The sequence below is a fragment of the Cannabis sativa genome, chromosome X (genome assembly GCF_029168945.1).
Source record: "Cannabis sativa cultivar Pink pepper isolate KNU-18-1 chromosome X, ASM2916894v1, whole genome shotgun sequence".
NCBI classification, from domain to species: Eukaryota; Viridiplantae; Streptophyta; class Magnoliopsida; order Rosales; family Cannabaceae; genus Cannabis; species Cannabis sativa.
Window position 1 is genome coordinate 80014053 of NC_083610.1, and position 22602 is coordinate 80036654.

At 33.8% G+C, this 22602-nt stretch overlaps 6 protein-coding genes across 8 annotated transcripts; 4 read left to right on the forward strand and 2 right to left on the reverse strand.

The window, feature by feature from the left end:
• The first annotated feature begins 64 nt into the window (after positions 1-64).
• Positions 65-2217, forward strand: LOC115699757 (endo-1,3;1,4-beta-D-glucanase-like). Of its 2 annotated transcripts, none has more exons than XM_030627301.2 (7): positions 65-446; positions 588-609; positions 878-998; positions 1300-1402; positions 1521-1613; positions 1693-1793; positions 1899-2217. In XM_030627301.2, exons 1-7 carry the CDS (start codon positions 299-301, stop codon positions 2037-2039), a joined length of 729 nt encoding a protein of 242 aa, XP_030483161.1. In that variant the 5' UTR covers positions 65-298; the 3' UTR covers positions 2040-2217. The 2 variants fall into 2 exon arrangements, with proteins under 2 accessions (XP_030483161.1, XP_030483169.1); XM_030627309.2 differs by having other exon boundaries at positions 86-446; positions 1300-1390.
• Positions 2218-3067: 850 nt separating this feature from the next.
• Positions 3068-5980, reverse strand: LOC115699747 (elongation factor 1-gamma). The gene is made up of 8 exons (XM_030627290.2): positions 5834-5980; positions 5675-5714; positions 5193-5342; positions 5040-5100; positions 4904-4956; positions 4540-4641; positions 3934-4432; positions 3068-3638 (listed from the first exon to the last, which is right to left on the reverse strand). Exons 2-8 carry the CDS (start codon positions 5681-5683, stop codon positions 3259-3261), a joined length of 1254 nt encoding a protein of 417 aa, XP_030483150.1. The 5' UTR covers positions 5684-5714; positions 5834-5980; the 3' UTR covers positions 3068-3258.
• Positions 5981-7132: 1152 nt separating this feature from the next.
• Positions 7133-10076, forward strand: LOC115696381 (putative RING-H2 finger protein ATL35). Of its 2 annotated transcripts, none has more exons than XM_030623284.2 (2): positions 7133-8187; positions 9578-10076. In XM_030623284.2, exon 1 carries the CDS (start codon positions 7306-7308, stop codon positions 8146-8148), a length of 843 nt encoding a protein of 280 aa, XP_030479144.2. In that variant the 5' UTR covers positions 7133-7305; the 3' UTR covers positions 8149-8187; positions 9578-10076. The 2 variants fall into 2 exon arrangements, with proteins under 2 accessions (XP_030479144.2, XP_060962938.1); XM_061106955.1 differs by lacking the exon at positions 9578-10076 and having other exon boundaries at positions 7133-7442; positions 7578-8361.
• Positions 10009-13177, reverse strand: LOC115699738 (uncharacterized). The gene is made up of 4 exons (XM_030627278.2): positions 12558-13177; positions 11117-11745; positions 10449-10964; positions 10009-10337 (listed from the first exon to the last, which is right to left on the reverse strand). The coding sequence occupies exons 1-4, from the start codon at positions 12826-12828 to the stop codon at positions 10179-10181; spliced, it is 1575 nt and encodes a 524-aa protein (XP_030483138.2). The 5' UTR covers positions 12829-13177; the 3' UTR covers positions 10009-10178.
• Positions 13178-15597: 2420 nt separating this feature from the next.
• LOC133032727 (plant intracellular Ras-group-related LRR protein 1-like) lies at positions 15598-17744 on the forward strand. Its single transcript, XM_061106956.1, has 2 exons — positions 15598-17236; positions 17368-17744. Exons 1-2 carry the CDS (start codon positions 16679-16681, stop codon positions 17377-17379), a joined length of 570 nt encoding a protein of 189 aa, XP_060962939.1. The 5' UTR covers positions 15598-16678; the 3' UTR covers positions 17380-17744.
• A 2937-nt stretch (positions 17745-20681) lies between these two features.
• LOC115696375 (uncharacterized) lies at positions 20682-22094 on the forward strand. The gene has a single exon (XM_030623278.1). The coding sequence runs from the start codon at positions 20682-20684 to the stop codon at positions 22092-22094; it is 1413 nt and encodes a 470-aa protein (XP_030479138.1).
• The last annotated feature ends 508 nt before the right edge of the window (positions 22095-22602 follow it).

The following is a 22602-nucleotide window of genomic DNA, read 5'->3' on the forward strand; positions in this document are numbered from 1 at the left end:
CCATTTGACTATATGTATATATATATATAATTTTTTTTTTTTGACTATTGGCAAATAATATTTGGATTTGAACTTAATTTAGAAGAAGAATGCATAGATCAAAATCTATTTAATTCTTGAAAACATAAGAGTTGACATTATCATTGAAAGGAACCACCCCACACACACACTCAACACAAAGAGAAAAGTCCATTACTTTCAATATGTAAAACCAAACAAGTTATTATATTATGCTATAACATATGAATATTTGCACATATATTTTAGACAAGAGCAAAAAAAAAAAAAAAAAACAAAAATGGCAGGGTCTCAGTGCTGTTCTAATCCACCAACTCTGAACCCACACAGTGGAGAAGGCACCATTGAACTACTGGGAGGCCTCAAAACCTATATCTCTGGCTCTTCTAACTCTAAACATGCTCTTCTTCTCATTTCTGACATTTTTGGTCATTACCCTTCCCACTAATATTGTTACCTATCTCCTTAAATTGATTTACTTGATAATTAATAGTCTTATTGTGTGGACATATTTTCATAACTATTGTATTTCTTTTTCTTTACTTGTTTGAATTTTTACCATCTTACAGGATATGAAGCCCCAAACATAAGGTATGCAATTCTTTTGAAAACTCTGTCTATCTATTTTTTATCTTCACTTTCTTTAAGCTAAAAGAAAATTCAACCCTATGGTGGAAAGTATTTTTAAGTAAATACAAACAGAGAAGCAGTATCGGTATGCTTATTAAGCTGTATTAATTTTACTCTGTTTACAAGATCCAAAGACAAGTCATTGAATATTTCCAACAGTACTTATATTCAATTTTCTTCTAATGGTTAATGATTTCAATTATGGTTAATACTACTTTGTCTATAAAAGGTTAGTAGCAGACAAGATGGCAGCTGCTGGATTCTATGTTGCTGTGCCTGATTTCTTCTATGGTGAACCTTTTGTATATGACAATAGGCCTCTACAAGATTGGTTAAAAGATCATGGAACAGTAATGACTTTTCAAACACTTTTTAGTTTTTTCCCAACAAATTCATATATAAGAGTAATCATATGTTCAAAGCAAATTACACATAAACTTAACATACACTTATGTGGCAAGAATTTTATAAAAATCATCTTTATTTAAGATGAGTCCCGCTCGTTAAAAGTAACTTTTTACATAGATGTGTGTGAAATTTGTGTGTAATTTATACGCCCTGCGCTTTCGGGAGCCAAGACACGGGCCTAATCTGTCTTATCCCAGGATCGACTCTGCATAGGACTAATAATAACTGACAATGTTGTCACAGGATAAGGGATTGGAAGATGCAAAAGCAGTAGTTGAAGCCATTAAAGCCAAAGGTTTTTCTGCAGTTGGGGCAGCTGGTTTCTGTTGGGGTGGTAATTCAAATGGTCTTTTTCTTAGTTTTTGTTAATAATAATCTATGTTTATAGTGTCATCTTCTCCTTGCTTAGTAGTTAATTTGTTACCATGATTTTTCTTAATATATTTATTGTTTTGTCAATTCAGCCAAGGTTGTTACTGGACTATCAAAGTCAAAATCATCTATTGCTGCTGCTGTGCTATTACATCCTTCCTTTGTCTCTTTGGACAATATTAAGGGTATGGATTCTTGTGTAGAATATTTCGAAATCCATTATTAACCTTTGTTATTAAATTGTAAAATGGTATCCATTTACAGAAGTTAATGTTCCCATTTCAATTTTGGGTGCTGAGATTGATGATTATGGTCCACCCGCTCTCTTGAAACAGTTTGAGGAGATCTTAGCTGCTAAACCTGAGGTATGGAATGGAAGGTCATTTCAGTCTTTTTATTTATGATAATAATAGTAGGCTTTGTATATGCTTATTTGTTTTTATATCACATAAAATTTGAAATTGATATAGGTTGATAGCTATGTGGAGATATTTCCAAATGTTGTACATGGTTGGGCGGTGAGGTACAATGCTGATGATCAAGTGGCTGCAAATTTGGCTAATGAGGCCCATAAGAAGATGTTAGAATGGTTTTCTTTGTATGTCAAGTAGATAAAAAGGGTTATTGAAAGAAATAAAGATGGCATCGGATCTTAATAGAGAATATAACTATTAGTGTTCAAGTGATTAGTTAGTGTTTTATATCAGATGATCCTTAATTAAGGGGACCTTTTTAGACTTTGTTTTTTTCAAGGAACTATTTATAAATATCGGTGCATCGTTTGACTCACTTGAAAGAATCGTTTTTTTGAGTATCGTGAGAAGGATCACGCCTTTAACTAGGTGGATATGATAGGGATTGAATGTTGTATTAATTTATAGTGATAAATTTGGACAATTGTTGTTGACTCTCTCAATTGTGTCTTTCAACTCACTAATATTTGTGTTAAAAAAAATAGGAACTATTTGTGGAAAAAAATACTATGTTTTATCTTTTGACGAAAAAGTATCTAAAATGATAATGTTAGTTGCATCGTAGGTACTTGTTAACTTTATTAGACGATGTAACAAATTTGTTTACTAATACATTTGCGGTAAACATACTTAAGTTGTGCTGAAATTTGCACTGCTAGATGCTGAAAAAACTCGAGTACTTAAGTGCAACTTTTAGCATAACTGAAATATTTGCGCTACAAATATCTTTCCAAACCAATATGACATAGCGTCTAATGACAAAGTTAAAAAATTGCACCATAGTTACTTCTTAAGCTTGAAAACACATCAAGTACATCTCAAACTCAGCTTGAAAACAACACATCGAGAACTTCTCAAGCAAAAGAAAAGAAGTTTTTCTCTTTTGAAATTCAATCTCAATGCTGCTCAGACACACCAATGGTACGAATTGGTATGGTATAGATCTAATCATGATAGAACAAATTTTGAAGGGGCCTCAAGTTATCTCTTACCAAATAAATAACTTGGAAAATGCAAGTAAAATCAGATAGTACCCTGTGCGTTTTTTGTTTCCTGTTTTTAGTCAACTGTCTTTGTTTAAATTCAACGCCTTAAGCTACATATAATTTGAGAGTTTTGACCCAAAAAAGATTCTTGCTTCCAAACCATCTCTGAGAAAATTATAATTAGCACAATAGTTTCAATATTTTTTTTTGTAATAAAATAGAAATTACACTGTCCTGGAAACAGAACTAGAAATTGTTAACAGAACCACAGAAAGGACTGCCACTAAATTAATAAACGTTGAAAAGGAAAATTGGAAATATAAAATCTGATGATTTTCCAATAGGACACAAAAGTGTAGAAAATGCTCTCATTACTTGAAACATTTAGCATCCAATAAAGCCTCTCCCTCGAAAGGCTCGCAATCTTCAATCATCTGGCTAGCACGCTCCTTCTGAGCCTCATCGGTAATATCAACCTTGCGCCACTCATACAGCTCCATATCATAGCACTCATCGATGATAAACTGAGGAACCTCTTGTCCACGGAATAGCCATAATCCCTTCACCTTGTAGGGTGGCTCTGAACCAATCACCAACATCTTTCCAAATGCATATTTACGAGCCAAATCCATTCGCTGCAGAAAACCACCCACCTTGTTCAAAGTCACAAATGAGACAGTATTCTCATCATTGTACTTGTAATCACAAAACCAAAGAGAGTACCCCTCTGGATCATACATGTCCCAGAATCCTGCAAAAGAAAGATAACATTAAGAAATGATACTTCAGTCTTACTATTAATGCCATAATTTCATTAAATAAGGAACAAAACACAATAACTTCTAATAGAAATCCTTGTCAAAAGAAAACCTTTTCAGACCATTATCAGAGTGCTCAGCAAACTTGCAAGGTGATACATATAATTTAAGAAAAACAAATGTCAAGGCTTTTTCATGTGTGAGGGTATTCTCAGACTAGGTTACACCTAAGTCAGAAATGATTGCCTGTCTTACTTTGTATATGTAGTTCAATAAAACAAAAAGTACCTTTGATGGCAACTTCACGGAAGTTGGTCCTGGTGTTAGAGTAAAGCCTCTTCCACTCATCCAGAATCATCTTACTGGGAGGCAAAAGGTCAAGAGGGTTCTTTGCCTTGGGCTTGGGTGCCTCTTCTTCCGCAGCAGCCAACTCTACTTTAGGTTTGGCTGTTTCTTTCTTTGGCTCATCCTTGGCTTTTGGTTTGGCAGCTTGCACCTGTGAAGGCTTCTTCGACTGAACAGGTGGAACAGAGTCTGCTTGTTTCACCTCACCCAATATTTTATGGAAATTCGGTAGATTAACCATGGTCCAGAAGTATCTCTCGATGTGAGGAAACTCAGAGGTAAAACTCTTGGTAAGGATGCGGCTAAATCCCAAGCTCAAATTACATGTCATGACAATATCAGCTAATGTAACAGAATGCCCAACCAAGTAAGTATTGCAAGCAAGATAAGTATTTAGAGCATCAAGTGCTCTCTTCAGTGCAGAAATTGTAGCTTCCTCAGCCTGGTGATCAATCAAGAAAAAGGAGCTAACTTAGATGAAAAGTTGACCGAAAAGAAACATTACTCTAAAAACGGAAAAACACAAGGCGGGGAGGAGAGAGGACTAACCGGAGGTAGGTATACAGCATACCCAATTCGTGGAATAAACCAACGCAAAATATTGGCATCAATTTCCAATGTTGCAAAATCAATCCATTGCTCCACATGAGCCTGAAAAACAAGGAGACAATAATAATTATCACGTTCACAACAATAATAATGGTCCTTAACATCACATTATCATCCAAATGCACCCTGATAGTTTCACTGTGTCCATGAGGAATTTCGGTGAATAACTTGAAGATCTTAAATGAAGTTAAAAGGAACAGATTTTACCGATAGCAACAAATCAAGAAACAAATGATAATTCTACATGGAAAGCTTGTATTCATCCTCAAAAGAATATATTAATAATAGCTTGAAAGTCACTCACATTTTCAATCAATGAAGATCCAAGAAGAGGATTATCGGCCTTCAAGCGAGCAACTGCAACAAGTAATTGTAGGCTATAAAATTGAAGTACCGACAACTATCATGTACAAAATTGACAAATAAAAATGAAGGCTCACCATAGCGTGCAATGGCATTGCTCTCAAATATGGGACCATCAGGTGTTTCCAAAACAGGAACCTGCACATTACATTACACATATAATTGTTTCAGTTCAGACAAAGCAACCTTTCAATATGGTACTAGACTTCTTGCATACTAAAATAACCCACCTTTCCAATTGGGTTCATCTTAAGAAATTCTGCAGTTTTATTTGTAACACCCATCTCAAAGTTCTTGACCAATTCCACTTTAACGCCACTATATTCTGCAGCAATAAGTGCCTTGAAACCATTTTTATTGGTATTCCCCGCGTGTAGAACCTAAAAGTAATTCAAAAGAAAAATGGTATAAGAAAATTCAATTATAATTTATAATTAAAAACAAAAGAAAAAAACCCTCCAAATGGCTAAGTTATCATGCTACTGTAGTTATTGGCAGTAGCGTTGAAAATTCTACATAAAATACTCTACAAATTATGGGAATACACCACTTTCACTCGAGAAGATTGAGAAACAGTTATACATAACTAGAAAGCAAGACAGGTCTTCAATTTCTATAAAAGGTTAGTTTTATACACACATACATACATCTATATCTACATATATAAACAATGTAAAGATGTTAAAGTGAAAATAAAGCTAAGAAAGCTTACCAGAGCCATTTTTTAACACTTGATGGAAGCCTTCAACTTTCTGGGAAAAAAAATGGTCAAAACAGAGATTATATAATTGCTAACAGAGAAAGAGATCTATTCAGTAACCGGAGAAAAATACTACAGCATTAAAGTACCCAGAAATGAAGCAAAACTAACCTGAAATCGTAGCAGATGAAGTTGGAGGTTTTTTAGTGTGGAAGACGGAGCTTCTTTTTAGGGTTTATGAAGAGTCCTGTTTTCTTCTTCTTCTTCTTTGTCTTTTTCAAATAAAAAAAGGCATAATAATTTTACAACAATACCCTTTTACATTCACAAATATTCTAGAGGCATTTAAGTATATTCCAATGAACTTTTTTGTTAGGTCATGTTTGGTTGGAAGAAATGAAATGCATAAAATTTCTATTATGTTGGTGTTCGATATTGAGAGGAATAAATAAAGAGATTATTTCACAAAAACATAAAAATAATAAAAAAAATTATAAAAATACGGTTTTACGGAATTTTAAATATTTTTACAATTTTTTTAATTTTATTTACAAAAAATACGGTCTTTTTATGTTGTAATCTTGTTAATTTTTTTGTTATCTGTATGTTATTTTTTGTTGTTATTTTTATGTTACTTTTATGTAGTTTTCTTGTTGATTTTATGTTGTTTTCGTGTTATTTTTTAGAAAACCATAAAAATGTAAAAAAACATTCTTTGAACGTAAAAATATAAATATTTTATAAAAAATTGTGCCTTATGTAATTATTCCATAAATAATTCAATATAAGATATTTATATAATTTTCTCTTTTTTTTCCTTTCCTCATTACTCATTAGTTTTATTTTTATTTTTGGAGGAAATCAAGATAGAGAATAAGTTTCTTCAAAAAAAAAATAGAAAATTAGGAGGGAGAGCTTTATTTTTGAGATTATTTTAGAAATACTCAAAAAAAAAAAAAAAGTTTACATTTTTACATAATACTAATTTCTTTTTTACTTTTTTACGGATTTCATTTTCTACCGTTATTTTTGGATTGTTCTAAAAATACATTATTTTTTCATTGCAGAAATATAGTACGTATAATGTTACAACAAACGAAAATAATATTATTTTTCCTCAAAAGAAATACCAGCCCGTAAAATGTAAAAAGGAGAAATTCCATAAAAACGTAAAAATGAGTGATTTTAGGTATTTCATGTGGAGTTCCTTCCTTTTATTTTTCATCTATTATATATGCAATATTTGAATCAAACCAAGGACATGATTACGAAGATAACAGAATTAGCTTGGTCTGAGCTTTCCTTTCCTCGTCTTGGGCCGAGTGGTTATATCACTTTTGAGCGTAAAGTAACACTGGGCCAATATTGGGCTGGACTATGACTTCAGTTCAAGCCCAATCAAGAAAGAGCGCACCACCAAGTTAATCAGTTAGAGTTAGGTACTGTAGTAGTTCCTAACGGTTTCGTAACGAATTCTTGGGAATATTCAATCTCTTTGTAAAATAAAAAAGCGCGCGAAACTTGTTTTTTCAACACTATAAATACAGAGTCTTAACAGAAATTCATAGAACCCCAAACACGTTAAGATAAATCAAGATCGAACCCCAAACACAGAAATTCCACCCCAAATTCAAGATCGAACCATGAAAGGAGAAAAGAAGACTCTTCTTTACCTATTTTTGGTGTTCACGACGGTTTTAGCATACATCGGAGCACAAGCGTCACCGGGAAACTCGAGCAACGTGATCAACCATGGCGATCGGATGAACAGTACTTCACGGTGGACCGAAAAGAATATATTCGTGATGTTCATCCTAGTCATAATCTTGATTTTGCTCGTTTTAGCATACATCGGAGCACAAGCGTCACCGGGAAACTCGAGCAACGTGATCAACCATGGCGATCGGATGAACAGTACTTCACGGTGGATCGAAAAGAATATATTCGTGATGTTCATCCTAGTCATAATCTTGATTTTGCTCGTTCTACTCTTGATACGGGAGCTCCTCAAATACAACTCCGACAATGAACCAGCTGGGAACAATGTTGTCGGCGGTGAAGAAAGTGTTCAGTTAATCGTAAGGTCGTCTGGTCCAGTCGATGTAAATCCCGAAGTGTTGAGGAGGTTTCCTACGTTACAGTACTGGGAGGTGAGGAATTTGGTCAAGATTGAAGAAGGCTTTCTAAGGTGCGAGATCTGCTTTGAAGAATACCAAGATCATTCAGAGATTACAATAATCCCTAATTGCGGTCACGCCTTCCATAGTAAATGCATTAATAGAGTTTTGGAAGAAGATATGCGCTGCATTTTCTGCAGAGTAAATCTGAGTAGAGATGGTGATGAGTATCGTTACAACACAAACTCTCAAGAAGATGGGGAAAGCCTTTACACACTGAGATTGCCTTTATGGGTATGGGTGAATATAGTAAAGATTCGGGAGAGAAGATCTAAAATTGGACTGCCGTTGCGTAGATCGAGACAGTAGTAGAAGTATATGGAAGAAATTATTAAACAAATATTAATGGTACATTTCAATTGATGATTCTACTTCTACTTCTATTACTGTTACGTTATTTATTACTTTTCTTTTTTAAAATTTTTCGTTGAAAAAATTTACACGTTGCATGAAAACTCATCAAATATGTAATTTTCACTTAATTACCATTACTGGGATAAAATTGGTTACTAGATTTGTGCATTCAACTCTTGAATAATTATATGCTTATGAGCAACTCCATGAAGGTAACAGATTATAGCCAAATACGGGTTTGCTTGGACAACTTATTTTCTGGGAAATGTTATTCAATAACAAGATGATTGGCAAACACTCAAAAATACAATCATTTAGATCACAGAGTGTTAAAACAAAAATCCCACAATTAAATCATTTTAATTTGTCTAACTCACCAGAAAAAAAAAAATGGCAAAGCAAAATAATATCAGAAATTTTATTATTATTAAAGTTTAAGAACATGAGAGAAAAATCAAAGAGATGAGAAATTTCTTGTGAGATCAAAATAAGTGCCTTGATATTACTCCTCTAGACATTGCATATGATATTCATATCTTTGGTTAGATTTTTGCTTCTCTTACTACTGTTCATTGGGTTGCTATTCTTCACATTATATGGTATCTTCAAGGTACCATTTTTTAGAGTCTACTACTATCTTTGACCTCTTCTCTGGAATTGTGAACTTACTGTGATGCAAATCATGATCGTGATCCCACAGACCGAAAATTTGTCACTGATTTTTGTATCTTTTGGGAGATTCTCTTATTTCTTGAAAGAGCAAGAAGCACTTTGTTGTTTCTCAATCTTCTATGAAAGCCGAGTATCGGGTTATGTCGTCTACTACAAAAGAGATTATTTAATTGAGATGGTTACTTGCAAATATGGGTGTTATTCACTCTTGTCCTACTTCTATGTACTGTGACAATCAAAGTGTCATTTAGATTGCTCACAACTCGGTTTTTCATGAACACACCAAGTATATTGCGATTGATTGTCATTTTACTCATTACCATTCTAAGTTGTCTACCAATACTTTGTCTTTTGTTCCTTCTTCGTTGAAGCTTGCTGGTTTTTTTACTAAGTTGCATACGATTTCTCGTTTTCATTTTTTTTAGGCACTCTCGATGCTTCGTACAGCAACATCGTGAGTTTGAGGGAGAGTGTTAAATAGTTATTTAGGGTTAGTTTAGTCTTTTTTTAGTGGCCTATATAAGGCTTTTTTATTAATTATATTCTTTTATCTTTGACTATGTAATTGAATAAAATCCTAATTTATCTGCATTTATTTTATTTTTTATTGGTTATTCTTTGTCTTCACAAATAATTATCAATTTTAATGGTATGCATAATGTATTACTTAATTTGTTTAAGAATAACATGTACAAGTTTTTTTGTGATGCAGTAAAATTAAAATATGCAAGTTTGATCCAACTTCTACTTCCCCTTCTTTTATTTACTCATAAACAAAAGAGTAAAGAGAGTTACAAACTCATACGATGGCCAGTAATAAAACGAATCAAGCTACACAAATTGTTATGAAAAAGGGCCAAAATACAATTTGAAAACTTAAGTAAACTGGCCTATTAATTTTATTGGTGCAACTGCAAACAGTTTAATTAGCTCAGGAAATGGAGCTCTGTGAAGCATTCCTCTCAATGCATATGAAATTCTTTGACGATACCCTTGTAGCATTTCTCTCGATACATGAAGTGGTCACGAAGGTGGTGGTCATGGCAATGGCGGTGGAGAAGTCGTGGTCATATTCATATGCTCAGTTAAAGAATTGATCAGCTTTAAATTTTAATGACATGTGTTTCACTTAGCAACACATTATTTTTGTATAACATCTAATCCATATACAGTATTTCCATAATAGAAAAACAAAACACCTTATTTTATTACATATTATTACTTATACGTTTATATGACCAAGTCTTTGTTCAGTTAAAAAATAACTTCAACAATAAACAATTGAAGCAGCTATGTGGAAAATAAGAACAGAATTAAACGAAGCTAAAACCATTATCATCAGCTTCTTGAGGAACAAGTACATCGAAATCACTTACAGTCCATTCCGCCGTCTCTCCATTACGACTAACATAGATTTCTGTTCCAACATTGAGCGAAAACCAAACTCGCTTTGCTGGTTCTGTTCCTGGATCCTGGCAAAATCAAAATTCATTGGCACCAACTTAATACAAATGAACATAATCCAGTAATCTAATACTTGTAAGGGCAAAAAGAAAATTGTTTTCAGCTGAAAATGATCATACCTGGTAGAAATACAAACGACTAGAAAGGCCTCCGACATCAAGCTCCCAAGTTCTAGAGTCGCCAATCCACCCATCACCTTGTTTTTCAGGATAGCCATGGACAGCCCATTCGGGGTGTGGAATAATCTGTACAAGTTCCTGTGCTTGTGGATTGCTATAAGGGTCGCATATATCATATGGTGCCTCCAAATAATCCCCATTCCCAGGGCTGCAGTATAGATGATAAGCAGAGTATGGAAACCTCGACGTGTCATTTCTGTATATCTTCTCACCCGAAACAGTAACATGGTAGGGGGGACAGGAGACGAGGTTATCAGCACGACACCAGCTTGTGGTAGCTGGATTTATGATCATTTCGCTATATCTAGTCACATCTGTGAGAACATCTCCATCACATGGTTTTCCATTGTTCTTCCAACAGCTTCCTATGTCTAGGAGATAAAACTGACTGTTGGATCCTCCACCGCGTATAACATTGAGTGTTAATCTTACTTTGAAATTTGGAGAGACTGGCAACTGAAAACATGAAAATTCTGGATTTATGATATGCTCTTTCTTAACTTGATTCACAAAAGAACACAATGAGAAATAAAAAAACATAAGCAAGGATAATTAAGCAAAAGTATTTTCCACATGCCATTTGAACTAACTAACACTAAAAAACTAACCTTTTTCATGATACCACGACCGTTATAATGATAACCTCCATTAAATCCTTTGGTAGCGTCTGCACGCAGGTATAACATAAGCCAAGGATACTTTTGAGATGTTGTCAGTTTATGGGAGAAAATCCAACTTCCTGAGGTCAAGTTCTTTTCCCATGATACTGAAAAGTAGGAATTGTTCCCCACACCTTTGCTCAAGTCCACATCAAGGTCATAAGTTCCGAAAAATTTCCCACTTAAGAACAATGGTTGCATCTTGGAATAAAACAACCTCGAGTAATTGTGATAAATTAGTGGTTGATTCATACACCCTTTGCCAAAACAAGGAAAATTTCTGCCTGTTATAATTTTGCTGACCTTTTTACCATTTTCAGGACAAAGTGTAGTGTTCTTGTCAAAGTTTCCATTTTTAAGCATAATCATCCAAAACTGCCATGGATCCTGGGAGTCATGAACTTCACAAAGCGAACCAAGATAAAGTTCCTTTTCTACTGCATACAAGTCAGGGTCCGGATATGGATTGAAACTCGTTGCGGGAAACTCATCACCTGCTTTTAACTTGTTGTCTGATTCATTTACTCTTCTTTGCATTCGACATGTTCGTCCATTCATATTGGTGATATCCAAAGAATCTGGTAATGAAGACATAAAACGACAATCATCTCTGAGAAAAAAAAAGTCTCTAAAGAGTTGGCTACTTTTAATGTACATACGGTAATTCAATGTTAATCTAAGCTTTATTGAACATAGATTTCTTAGTTCAAATTATTTAACAGTAAGTCAAGCAGAGACCTATTAACTATTAAGCAGTAAGAACACAATTGTTTCATTTCTATATATTTGGCAAACTACAAAGGAAACAACTTGGTTTCTTAAATGGGATGTTTGTCTTACATGATCTAAGTACAGAGTCAAGAAATAAAACATAATCACATGAGAAATGCCAAGTGACACCTGAATATGTCAAGCACTACAACACGTGGCATATCGTTATTGTTGCATTCAATATCTGATCCCACACAAATTGATTTAATAAATAATATGAAAAATATCTACCAATTAAGAGGTACCACATCTAATGCAATCGTACAACACCTAAACTCTTACCAGTCAGATTTGTTTTTCAATAATATAAATTAAACACATAAAAGAAAAACCATTTGAAAAACTGATAAGAATCAAATTTAACAATATCATCAGTAAATTAAAGTAACCATCATGAAAAATACTTTAATAAATCATAATACATGGATTAAACAAATTACTAAAATATAGTACACCCAGTCAATTATGAGTTACCAAACTACTACTTTTCACTTTCTTATACCATACTCTATTTTATTTATTTATTTATTTTTTTAAAAAATCACTTCTTTCATATTGAGAAAAACTAGTAACCTGATTACTTCTGAGTTCTATTATACTAAGACGAGAGAGAACATACCAGCACTGGGAGAATAGCAATTGAAATCAGCACAGTCAGCCATTCGAGGGCTGCCCATACCAGGAGCTTCAGCTCCAACTTCATTGCAGAAGTTCCAAGCTTCTAAACCAACTCTGACATTTGGGCTCTTCATTCCTGGGTCTCCAACGGCTGACACGTAAGATTTCTCTGAGCTCAGCGGGGACACGTAAACCCCCATACTCAGCACCAACATATCCGAAACAACCACGAGAAGAAGAAGAAACAACCGCTCCGAGTTGACAATAGCCATGGAAGACGCTAACGCCAGGCCAACTCTTTACTTACGAGTTTGTGTTGAAGGGGCAGGCAAGGTGGCGCGTGGGCTCGTTGCGCGCATGCTATGAATAAAATGGAAGATTGGAGAGATGGGTTTTTGTTGATTTCGTGAAGAAACCCATGAAAGAAAAGATCAGGTGGGTAGTTTTTGCTTAGACGCGACGCCTGAGCTAGCTTTCGGATTTGGACAGTTGCCCCGTGAGTGTGAAGTGTATAGGAACTAGAAGACGAAGAATTCAGTACTCGGTTGGTGAAAAACGAGGAAAGTCGTCATTTTCGGCCTTCATGAGAAACAAATATGGGCCTTAGCTTTTTGGACCATCATGAGAAACGAAGAAGGGCCTTCCTATTAAATAATAAAAAAAAATTACACCAAATACTCATTTTTTTTTATTTCATAAATACACAAAAATAACAAAAAAATTACAAAAATACGGTTTCACAAAATTTAAAATATTTAAATGATTTTTTTGATCTTATTTATAGAAAATACAGTCTTTTTATGTTGTACTCTTATTAATTTATTGTTAATTTTTTGTTATTTGTATGTTATTTTTTTGTTGTTGTTTTGATGTTATGTATATGTTATTTTCATGTTACTTTTATGTAGTTTTCTTTTTTTTTTTTTATTGTATTGTTTCTATGAAAAACTATAAAAATGTAAAAGAAATTCTTTAAACATAAAAATGTAATTTTTTTACAAAAAATTGTGCCTTATTTATTTTTTTTTTTCTAAACTTTACATTTATACGACAACATAAATTTTACATTTATATTTTTCCTACTTAATTTTTTTTATTTTTTACAATATTTACTTATTGAAGTTAAAAAAAAAAAATCTCTTCTTTATATGACAAATGGACTCAATATCACTTTTCTAAATAGAGATCTTGATGAAGTGATTTATATAGAATAATTAAAAAGGTATGTGTTACCAGGGGAAGATCGAGAGGTGTGCAAGTTGCTTAAATCTATTTATGGATTGAAGCAAGCCTCTAGATCTTGGAAGATCATCTTTAATAAGACTATTAAAAAGTATGGCTTTAAACAAAATAAAAACGAAACTTGTGTATACAAATACATTTAAGGTAATGTAGTGGTATTTCTAGTTCTTTATGTTGATGACTTTCTACTTATTGTAAAGTGAAAATTACATGAAATATGAGATTTTGTAAAAAAGTTACAAAAATATGTCATTTATAGGTTTGCCACCCTTCTATGGCATTTTTTCACATTTAAGATTTTTTATGGTATTTAATATGCCATATTTTTATAAACCTATTATCCAAACCCATATTTCATGTTTTTGTTTCTAACTTAATTAGTTTTATTTTTTTTAGTTTATTTTACATTTATATTTTAGTGTTTCTTTCTATTTAGAAAAATTACACTAAATACTAACTTTTTTTTTCAAACATTACATTTATAATTTGACAAAGAAATTTTTACGTTTATACTTTTCTTAATTTTTTTTTCTTTTTTACTGTTTTTTAGTTATTAAAGTTTTAAAAAGCTTTTTTTTTTTTTTGTCTTTTTTATATATTTTTTAGTCAATTTTGGTTCTCTTTTTTATTTAATTTGAATTTTTTTTTATACTAAAAAGAACATTTTCCAACAGTTTATAACTGTTGGGAATACTAAGTATACCCAACGGTTGTAAACTGGAAAACTAAATATTCCCAACAGTTTACAACCGTTGGGAATACTAAGATTCCCACCAACAGTTATAAATTGTTGGCATTCACTGTTTTCTTTTAAAAAAATTCATTTAGTATTGCCCACGGTTGTCCACCGTTGCCATTGGTTTTTCCCAACAGTTTTTTTGCTTCAGTTTTAAACCATTGGGAAAAATCTCCACTTACTTTTTCCAACGGTTTTCATAATTGACCCCCTTATTAACCGTTGGGAAAACTCAATTTTGTAGTAGTGTTGGAACACTAGATAGATATAAAGCACATTCTCAAGTATCTTTGGAGAACGAGAGATCTCATGCTTGTATATTTTGGTGGAGAGTTGAATCCTACGGGATATACTGATTCTAATTTTTAATTAGACAAAGATAGTCGAAAGTCGATATCTGGGTCAGTATTTACTCTTGGTGAAGGAGCTGTAGTTTGGAGAAGCATTAAAAAAAACTAGTATTGCATATTCACCATGGAAGCTGAATATATAGCAGCTTGCGAAGCAGCTAAGGAAGCAATTTGGTTGAAAAAAAAATTACACTGCTCTAGAAGTAGAAAAATTTTTGGTGCTCTACTAAAGTAGAGTAGAGTAGAGTACTGGCCAACTCCAAGAAATCTAAAGAGCCACAAGAAGGCAAGCACATTGAGAGGAAGCATCATCTACTAAGAAATATATAGTAAAGAGAGATGATGTGACGGTTTTGAAGGTCACGTCAAAACATAACCTAACAGATCCATTCACAAAGACGCTACTAGCAAAATCTTTTATGGGTCATATTACTAGAAAAATACTCATTTTATTATGTCCCGAGCTATCATGTTCAACACAAAATATACTCGAAAAATTTATCTAGTCCAACTTTTATGGACTTAAAAGGGAGTTTTTAGTAGTGTTAGCCATTGCACAGGGCCCCCATATTAAAAGACCTTTTTTTTCATCCTTTTATACATAATAAATGTAAAAAAAAAAAAAAAAACTGATCATGAAATTTGTAGTCTCAATAGGCATAGTTTCTAAAGCTGATTGTCTATTTTTTTTGCAAAAAAAAAAAAAAAAAACACTAAGTGAAATATTTATTTATTAATAAAAAACACAATTTTAATTTTTCACCATGGGCATATGCAAATAACATTTATGAAAGAATAATCTTCTAGATTTGATTGACAAATGGCTATGATCTTATATTCTCCCCAAGCTTTAATATTTGTTGATGGGTCCATTCTCTGAAAACAAATTGTATATAAGTTGAGAATCTGAATCATTTGAAAATTGGCCCTTCTAATATATAAGACTATATATAACACTAATTAATCTTTGAAGAGCTTCTAGTTTGGTCCTCTCTTTTTCCCCCCACTCATAAGATTAACATAAGCACCTATTTCCTTTTCAAAATTAAATATAAAACACAAATCGATTTGACATTTCATTCTAGTATATCATTTCATGCATTAATAATATTTATAGGGTAATTTGTGGCATAACCTCCTTAAATGGTCATATTTTTGCAACTAACTTTCAATTCTAAAATTTTGGTGGTAAAACCTCCTAAACCTAAGTTCTGTTAGCAGTTAGCCATTTCCATCCATTTTTTACTGTTAATTGCCATGGTGGAATGTCTACGTAGACACAATGTACGCGTGGCACAATTTAATTGGTCCACGTAAATAAATATTTAAAAAATAAAAAATTAATTATTTTAAAAATAAAAAATAAAAAAATTATTTTTCTTCAAAAATTAAAAAAATAAAAATTAAAAAAACAATTTTAAAAAAATAAAAATTTAAAAAAAAAAAACCTAACCCTAATTCCCTCACGCCCTCACGCCCTCCTCCTTTTTCTTCTTCTTCTCTGCTAAAAAAAACCTAGCCTAAACCTCCATTATCACCATCATCACTATGTAGAAGAACAGGTGAAACAACCTCTCTACTACTACGATCAACTCTAAAACACCACCAAATACAAGAAACCCAAATCTTCTCCTCCATTTTCATTTCCATTTCAAACACCAGAGCTACCATTTCTTCTAACCCTTCCAGACACCACCATCCACAACTCCGTCGACCACATCTACGTCGTCGATTACTCCTCCGCATCCTAGAATTTTAGGTTTGGGGGCAGGTCAGTATGAGTTAGTCGAGCAGATGCCCTGTTTGACCGACCCGAAGCTAATCGAGGTCATGACCCGTGCTGTGACTGATGTGGCCCAGACTCGATCCGTGCTCAAAACCATCGGCGACCGGCCTGACCACGAGGCCGTTGACGTGGCTAAGGCCAAGCTGGCTGATATCGAAGCCAACCTGGCGAAGCAGCTCGAGGATTTGGTCCTCTCGCCGCGACCGGATGAGGTTGACCGACTCCAATGGCGGTCCCAACTGGCTGATAAGGAGAATGAGTGTAGGAAACAGTCAGAGAAGGAAAAACAGTTGTATAAGGCGATAATCCAGTTGGATGAGATGCATGAAGCGTACGAGAAGCTTTTGAAGGATGCAAAAGAGAGGTTGGAGAAGATTTATGAGATGGCGGAGGCCGGTGGTTCGGTGGAGGAGGCGGAGCCGAGTGAAGAGGATCAGGTGACTGACGAGGTTAACGAGGAGGTGATTGGGATTCTACAGGAGGCTTCTGGAACTGGGTTGGAGCGCGTGGACCTTTCGGGTCGGCAATTGAAGTTCTTGGCTGATATCTCAAGCAATCAATTTGAGGTTTGTTCGTTACATTACCCCTTTTTTCTTGAAGAAAAATTGTATTTTGGAATGAATATTATTTTATGCATTGAAGTTTTAGGATGTGGATTAGGATCATCGAACCTGAAATTCTATGGTGTGTTTTATAGGGTCTTTTTTAGCAGAGAAGAAGAAGAAGAAGAAGAAGAAGAAGAAGAAGAAGAAGAAGAAGAAGAAGAAGAAGAAGAAGAAGAAGAAGAAGAAGAAGAAGAAGAAGGATGGCGTGAGGGGGGTTAGGTTTTTTTTTAATTTTTATTTTTTTAAATATTTATTTACGTGGACTAATAAAATTGTGTCACGTATAGACATTCCACCATGACAGTTAACAGCTAAAAATGGATGGAAAAGACTAAGTGCTAACAGAACTTGAGTTTAGGAGGTTTTACTATCAAAATTTTAGAATTGGGGGTTAGTTGCAAAAACATGGCCACTTAAGGAGATTATGCCCCAAATTACCAATATTTATATAAGAACAATTTTTCAAAATATATATACTTATATATTAATACACAAGTTTTACTCCTTAGATCGATCTTTATCAATAACTATAATGAATGTGATAGTTGGTCAAAAATATTTAGTAATATTCTAAGTTAATTTATATATATATATAAATTTTATTTTATTTTTCACTGCATTCACATGATATTGTTGTCCTTTATGCAATATCTAGAGAGTAGAGACAGAACAGATGAAGAATTATACGAAAAGTATCAATAATATGATCCGTACAACGTTTCCTTTGTTTAATTTTCTGTATGAATGTATGTGTCTATATATAAAGAATTAATTCTGTCAAAATTAATTGGAGAACAATCACCTTATAGAATCAGCATAGATACTCACTCATCACACAATCTCCAATCCACAGCATATGATCCTTTTTAGAAATGAGCTAGACGAGATGTCAATTTTACTTAAAAATAAAACACCAACAAGTATTACTCACAATGATGACCTAACATGTTTTTTCTTTTTCTTTGTTTTTTTTTAAAAAAATAAATATTATTATTATTATTAGGAAAATGCAAATAATACCTTAAGGGCTCGTTTGGAACGCCGTATTAGGTCGTATTGTATTGTATTGTATTATATTGATTTGTATTTTATGCAATATTTTTATATAAAACTGTATGTGGTATTAACTTTTATGAACACCTAAATATATAATATTTTAGTATAAATTAAAGTTTAACATAGTATTATATAAAAATATGATATATAATCCAATTCAATATAATACAATACAATACGACCTAATACGACGTTCCAAACGAGCCCTAACAGTGTTAAACACTACAAGAAGTGACATACTATATATTGTTACTGTATTTTAATATAGGATCCCACACATTTTGAATTAATATATAATAGAGCATTGCTATTAGGCACCTTAAAGTATGCAATATATAATACTATAAGTGGTTAACGGTTTCATACATTATCTATTAATTAAATTTAAATGAGTAGAAACTGATATTGAATTAGACTGATATATAGTAGTATCATATATTAATAGCATTTGTCAAAATAATAACATGAAAAACTTTTAACAAGTCATCTTATAGTTTTGTGCCAATATAGAAATAGTTTTATCATTATAAGGCATCCAAGTCCTCGTGATAAAGTTAAGAATCAGTTATGACTTGTCCATGCTGTGTCGACGTACGTCGTGGTCGAACTCTAATAACATGGGAACTTTTTTTAAGCAAAATTACGAGTTGCGACTGGATGGTGACCTTAATTATTATCAGAAAAACAGGTGAAATATATATCATCTATTTATTTATATATATATATTACAATTTATTTTATTTTTTTTGCCAAATATATTAAGAGTGTTCACAGATTAGTTTGGTCTTAATTTTTAAATTTTTTCAAACCAAACTACTATTACGGTTTTTTAAAAATTTAAAACTAAACCAGATCAATGAAATTATCAAACCAAGCCAAACCAAACCACTCAAAAACGGATTGGTTTGGTTCGAACCATGTTTTTTTTTTATTTCGTAGTTGTTCTAATTCTTTTTCCAATAATTATTCATTTTTTCAGTATTTTTTTTTACTTTTAATAAGTTTATAATGTTGTGTAGAATTAGTTTTTTCTCTCTGCTTAGGTCGTGCAGCACTCTGCTGAAGCCATGGCGAAAACTCGGTCGAAGAGAGGGGGGAAACTGAAATCTGATGCTAAGAAATCGAAGAACCAGGGAAAGCGAGGTGTTCAAATGGAGAGGCAATCTCAAATCAATCTTCCTGATGAGGTTGAACCGCTTGAACTTACTGAAAGTAAGGATGAACCAGACGAATTTAGCCAAGGGAGAAGGTGTTTGAGTTCGAATCAGGCGGACCTATTTCAAGAACCTCTGTCTCCTCGAAGCTCACTCAGAGAAATTCAACGGCAAGAGGACGTGCAACGCGACTTTGTGAGCTTTCTCAAAGCTACGGAGCAATGTAACAGTAACCTAGCCAAAAGTATGAACTCTACTCCTCCTATTCTGAGATCTGCAACTGTTGTGAGAAATTTAGAAAATTCTTTTAGGAATTCACAGCAAGATAGGATTGTGAAGATTGAATTAGAAGATATAGAAGATGAGGTTAATTACTGGAAGCCTTCATTGGTGTGTTATGTTCTTGGAGCCAATCCACCTTTACATGTACTTGAAGGCTTTGCAAAACGGAAATGGAATGACAATGTGGATAAGGTAAAATTGTTAACATACGGAGTGTTCTTGATTAGATTTCACTCTGTTGGACAGAGAGATGAAGTTTTGAATGGGGGTTATATTTTCTTCAATCGAAAACCAGTCATTATGAAGCCATGGGACCCGAATTCAAGCATTAAGAAAGAAGATGTGAAAATGGTGCCAATTTGGATACAATTAGAGGACTTAGACCTCAAATATTGGGGGGGAGAAGTCCTTGTTAAAATAGTTGGGCAATTGGGGAAACCTATTATGGTGGATGCGATTACAAGAGAAAGAGAAAGGCTTATGTTCCCAAGAGTGTTGATTGAGGTCAGTATTGAGCAAGAACTCCCAGGCTTAATTGAATTTGTGAATGAGTATGGAAGCATCACTACTGTTATTGTACAGTATGAATGGAAGCCAAGCTTATGTCAACATTGCCATGGAATGGGTCATGTGACAGCCGAATGCAAGAAGAAAATTCAGGCTAAGAAGGAATGGATAGTGAAGAATGATAACAGGTGAGACAACAAAAAAAAAATACGCTTGATGAGGAGGGCTTTCAACCGGTTACAAGGGGAAAAGAATCAGGTCACAAGAAGCACCTGCAGAAACCGAATTGCAGAACACTTTTAGTGTACTACTAACAGTAGCAGGTGGTGAGAAACAGGATGTGCAAGAAGTGGAGATTGGGGCAAAACAGAATAACACAAGAGAGGGGGGAGATCCCTCTCTTAGAAATGGATAAGTTTCTTTGCTGGAATGTCCGAGGGGCCAACAACACTCAAAAACAAAGAACTATCAAGCAATTCATTCAAAATCAGGGTGTTGGCTTTGTGGGGCTCCTTGAGACAAGGATCAAGGTTCACAAATTGGGGACCTTGTATCTTAATGTGTTTGATGGATGGTGTTTTTCAACAAATATTGCGTGGCATCGTGGAGGAAGAATTGTCATTGCTTGGAATCCGGTAAGATACATTGTAGATATTATTAAATGTACAAGTCAACTAATTCATTTAAAAATTTCTACAATGGATCATACCTTTAGTAGTTTTGCTACTATCATTTATGCTTTCAATGATAAAAATGGGAGAGAGATGCTCTGGAAAGACTTGGCTGCTTTAGCAACCAATGATAATTGGTTTTTAATGGGAGACTTTAATGATATTCTCTCAAAGGAGGAGAGAATAGACCATAAAGTCAAGTATTATCCAGACATAGCTTTTGCGAATTGTGTTGAGCAGTGTCATTTGGAAGATGTGAAGGCAACTGGGAACTTTTTCACATGGCCGAATAAACAACAGGGGCAAGATAGAATATGGTCTAAAATTGATAGAGCCATGGCTAATCAAGCTTGGTTAGATCAATACCGAACAGCAGAGGCAAATTTTATGAATGAAGGGACTTTTGATCACTCTCCTTGTGTATTGTCTTTGTATCCAAAGAGAGCTGAGGGGAGGAAGCCATTTCGTTACTTCAAAATGTGGAGTAGTTACCCGAGCTTCAGAAGCAAAGTGTATGAGATGTGGAACAAGCGGGTATATGGGACTAAGATGTACCAGGTGGTCTCTAAACTTAAATCTCTTAAACCGGTCCTAAAAGAGATTAACAAAGCTGGTGTTTCTGATATACATACGACTGTACAGAGAGCTAAGGGTGAATTAGAAAATGTGCAACAACAACTACAGCAAGACCCTTTTGATGTTGTGAAGATTGATAGAGAAATAGCTGCTAGAGCTAAGTTAATTCAAGTGCAGCAGGACTATTCAGCCTTTTTACAGCAGAAGGCTAAGGTTACTTGGATACAAAATGGTGATCTAAATACTGCAAATTTTCATGCAAGTATTAAGAAAAGGGCACGACACAATCAGATTTTCTCCATAGAAAGCAAGAATGGCACCAGAATCAATGATCCAAATCTGATCTCTGCAGCCTTTGTTGATTACTATAAGGATTTGCTGGGAACAAGCTTGACTAACAGAAGACCAGTGCTAAAGAAGCTTCTGAGCAGAGGTGCGGTTTTGTCCACACAACAAGCTGAGAACCTGATGATGCAATTCACTAAAGATGAGGTTAAAGCTGCACTATTTGACATTCCTTGGAAAACCCGGATTGTTATTCGAGTTTCTTTTTTCAAGATTGCTGGGAGATAGTGGGAGATGACATCTTTCAGGCAGTGACATCTTTTCTGGAATCAGGTAATATCCTTAAAGAGATTAATGCTACAATCTTGACATTAGTGCCTAAAATGAAATGTCCTAACACAGTTAAAGATTTTAGACCAATAGCTTGTTGCAATGTGATTTATAAGATTGCAACAAAGCTTTTGTGCTCTAGAATCAAACTCATTCTCCCTAATTTAGTCTCCTTGAATCAAGGAGGTTTCATTAAATGGAGATTCATAGGACATAATATAATTATTTGCCAGGATTTGCTGAGACACTATGGGAGGAAGAATAATAAGCCTTCTTGAATTATCAAGTTAGATCTGCAGAAGGCATATGACACTATAGAATGGGATTTCATTGAGGAAATGTTGCAGGGTCTCTTATTTCCATCTAAGTTCATTAATCTGGTCATGAATTGTGTGAGAACTCCTCGGTTTTCTCTGATGTTTAATGGTACTTTGCATGGATATTTTGAGTCAAAAAGAGGCCTTAG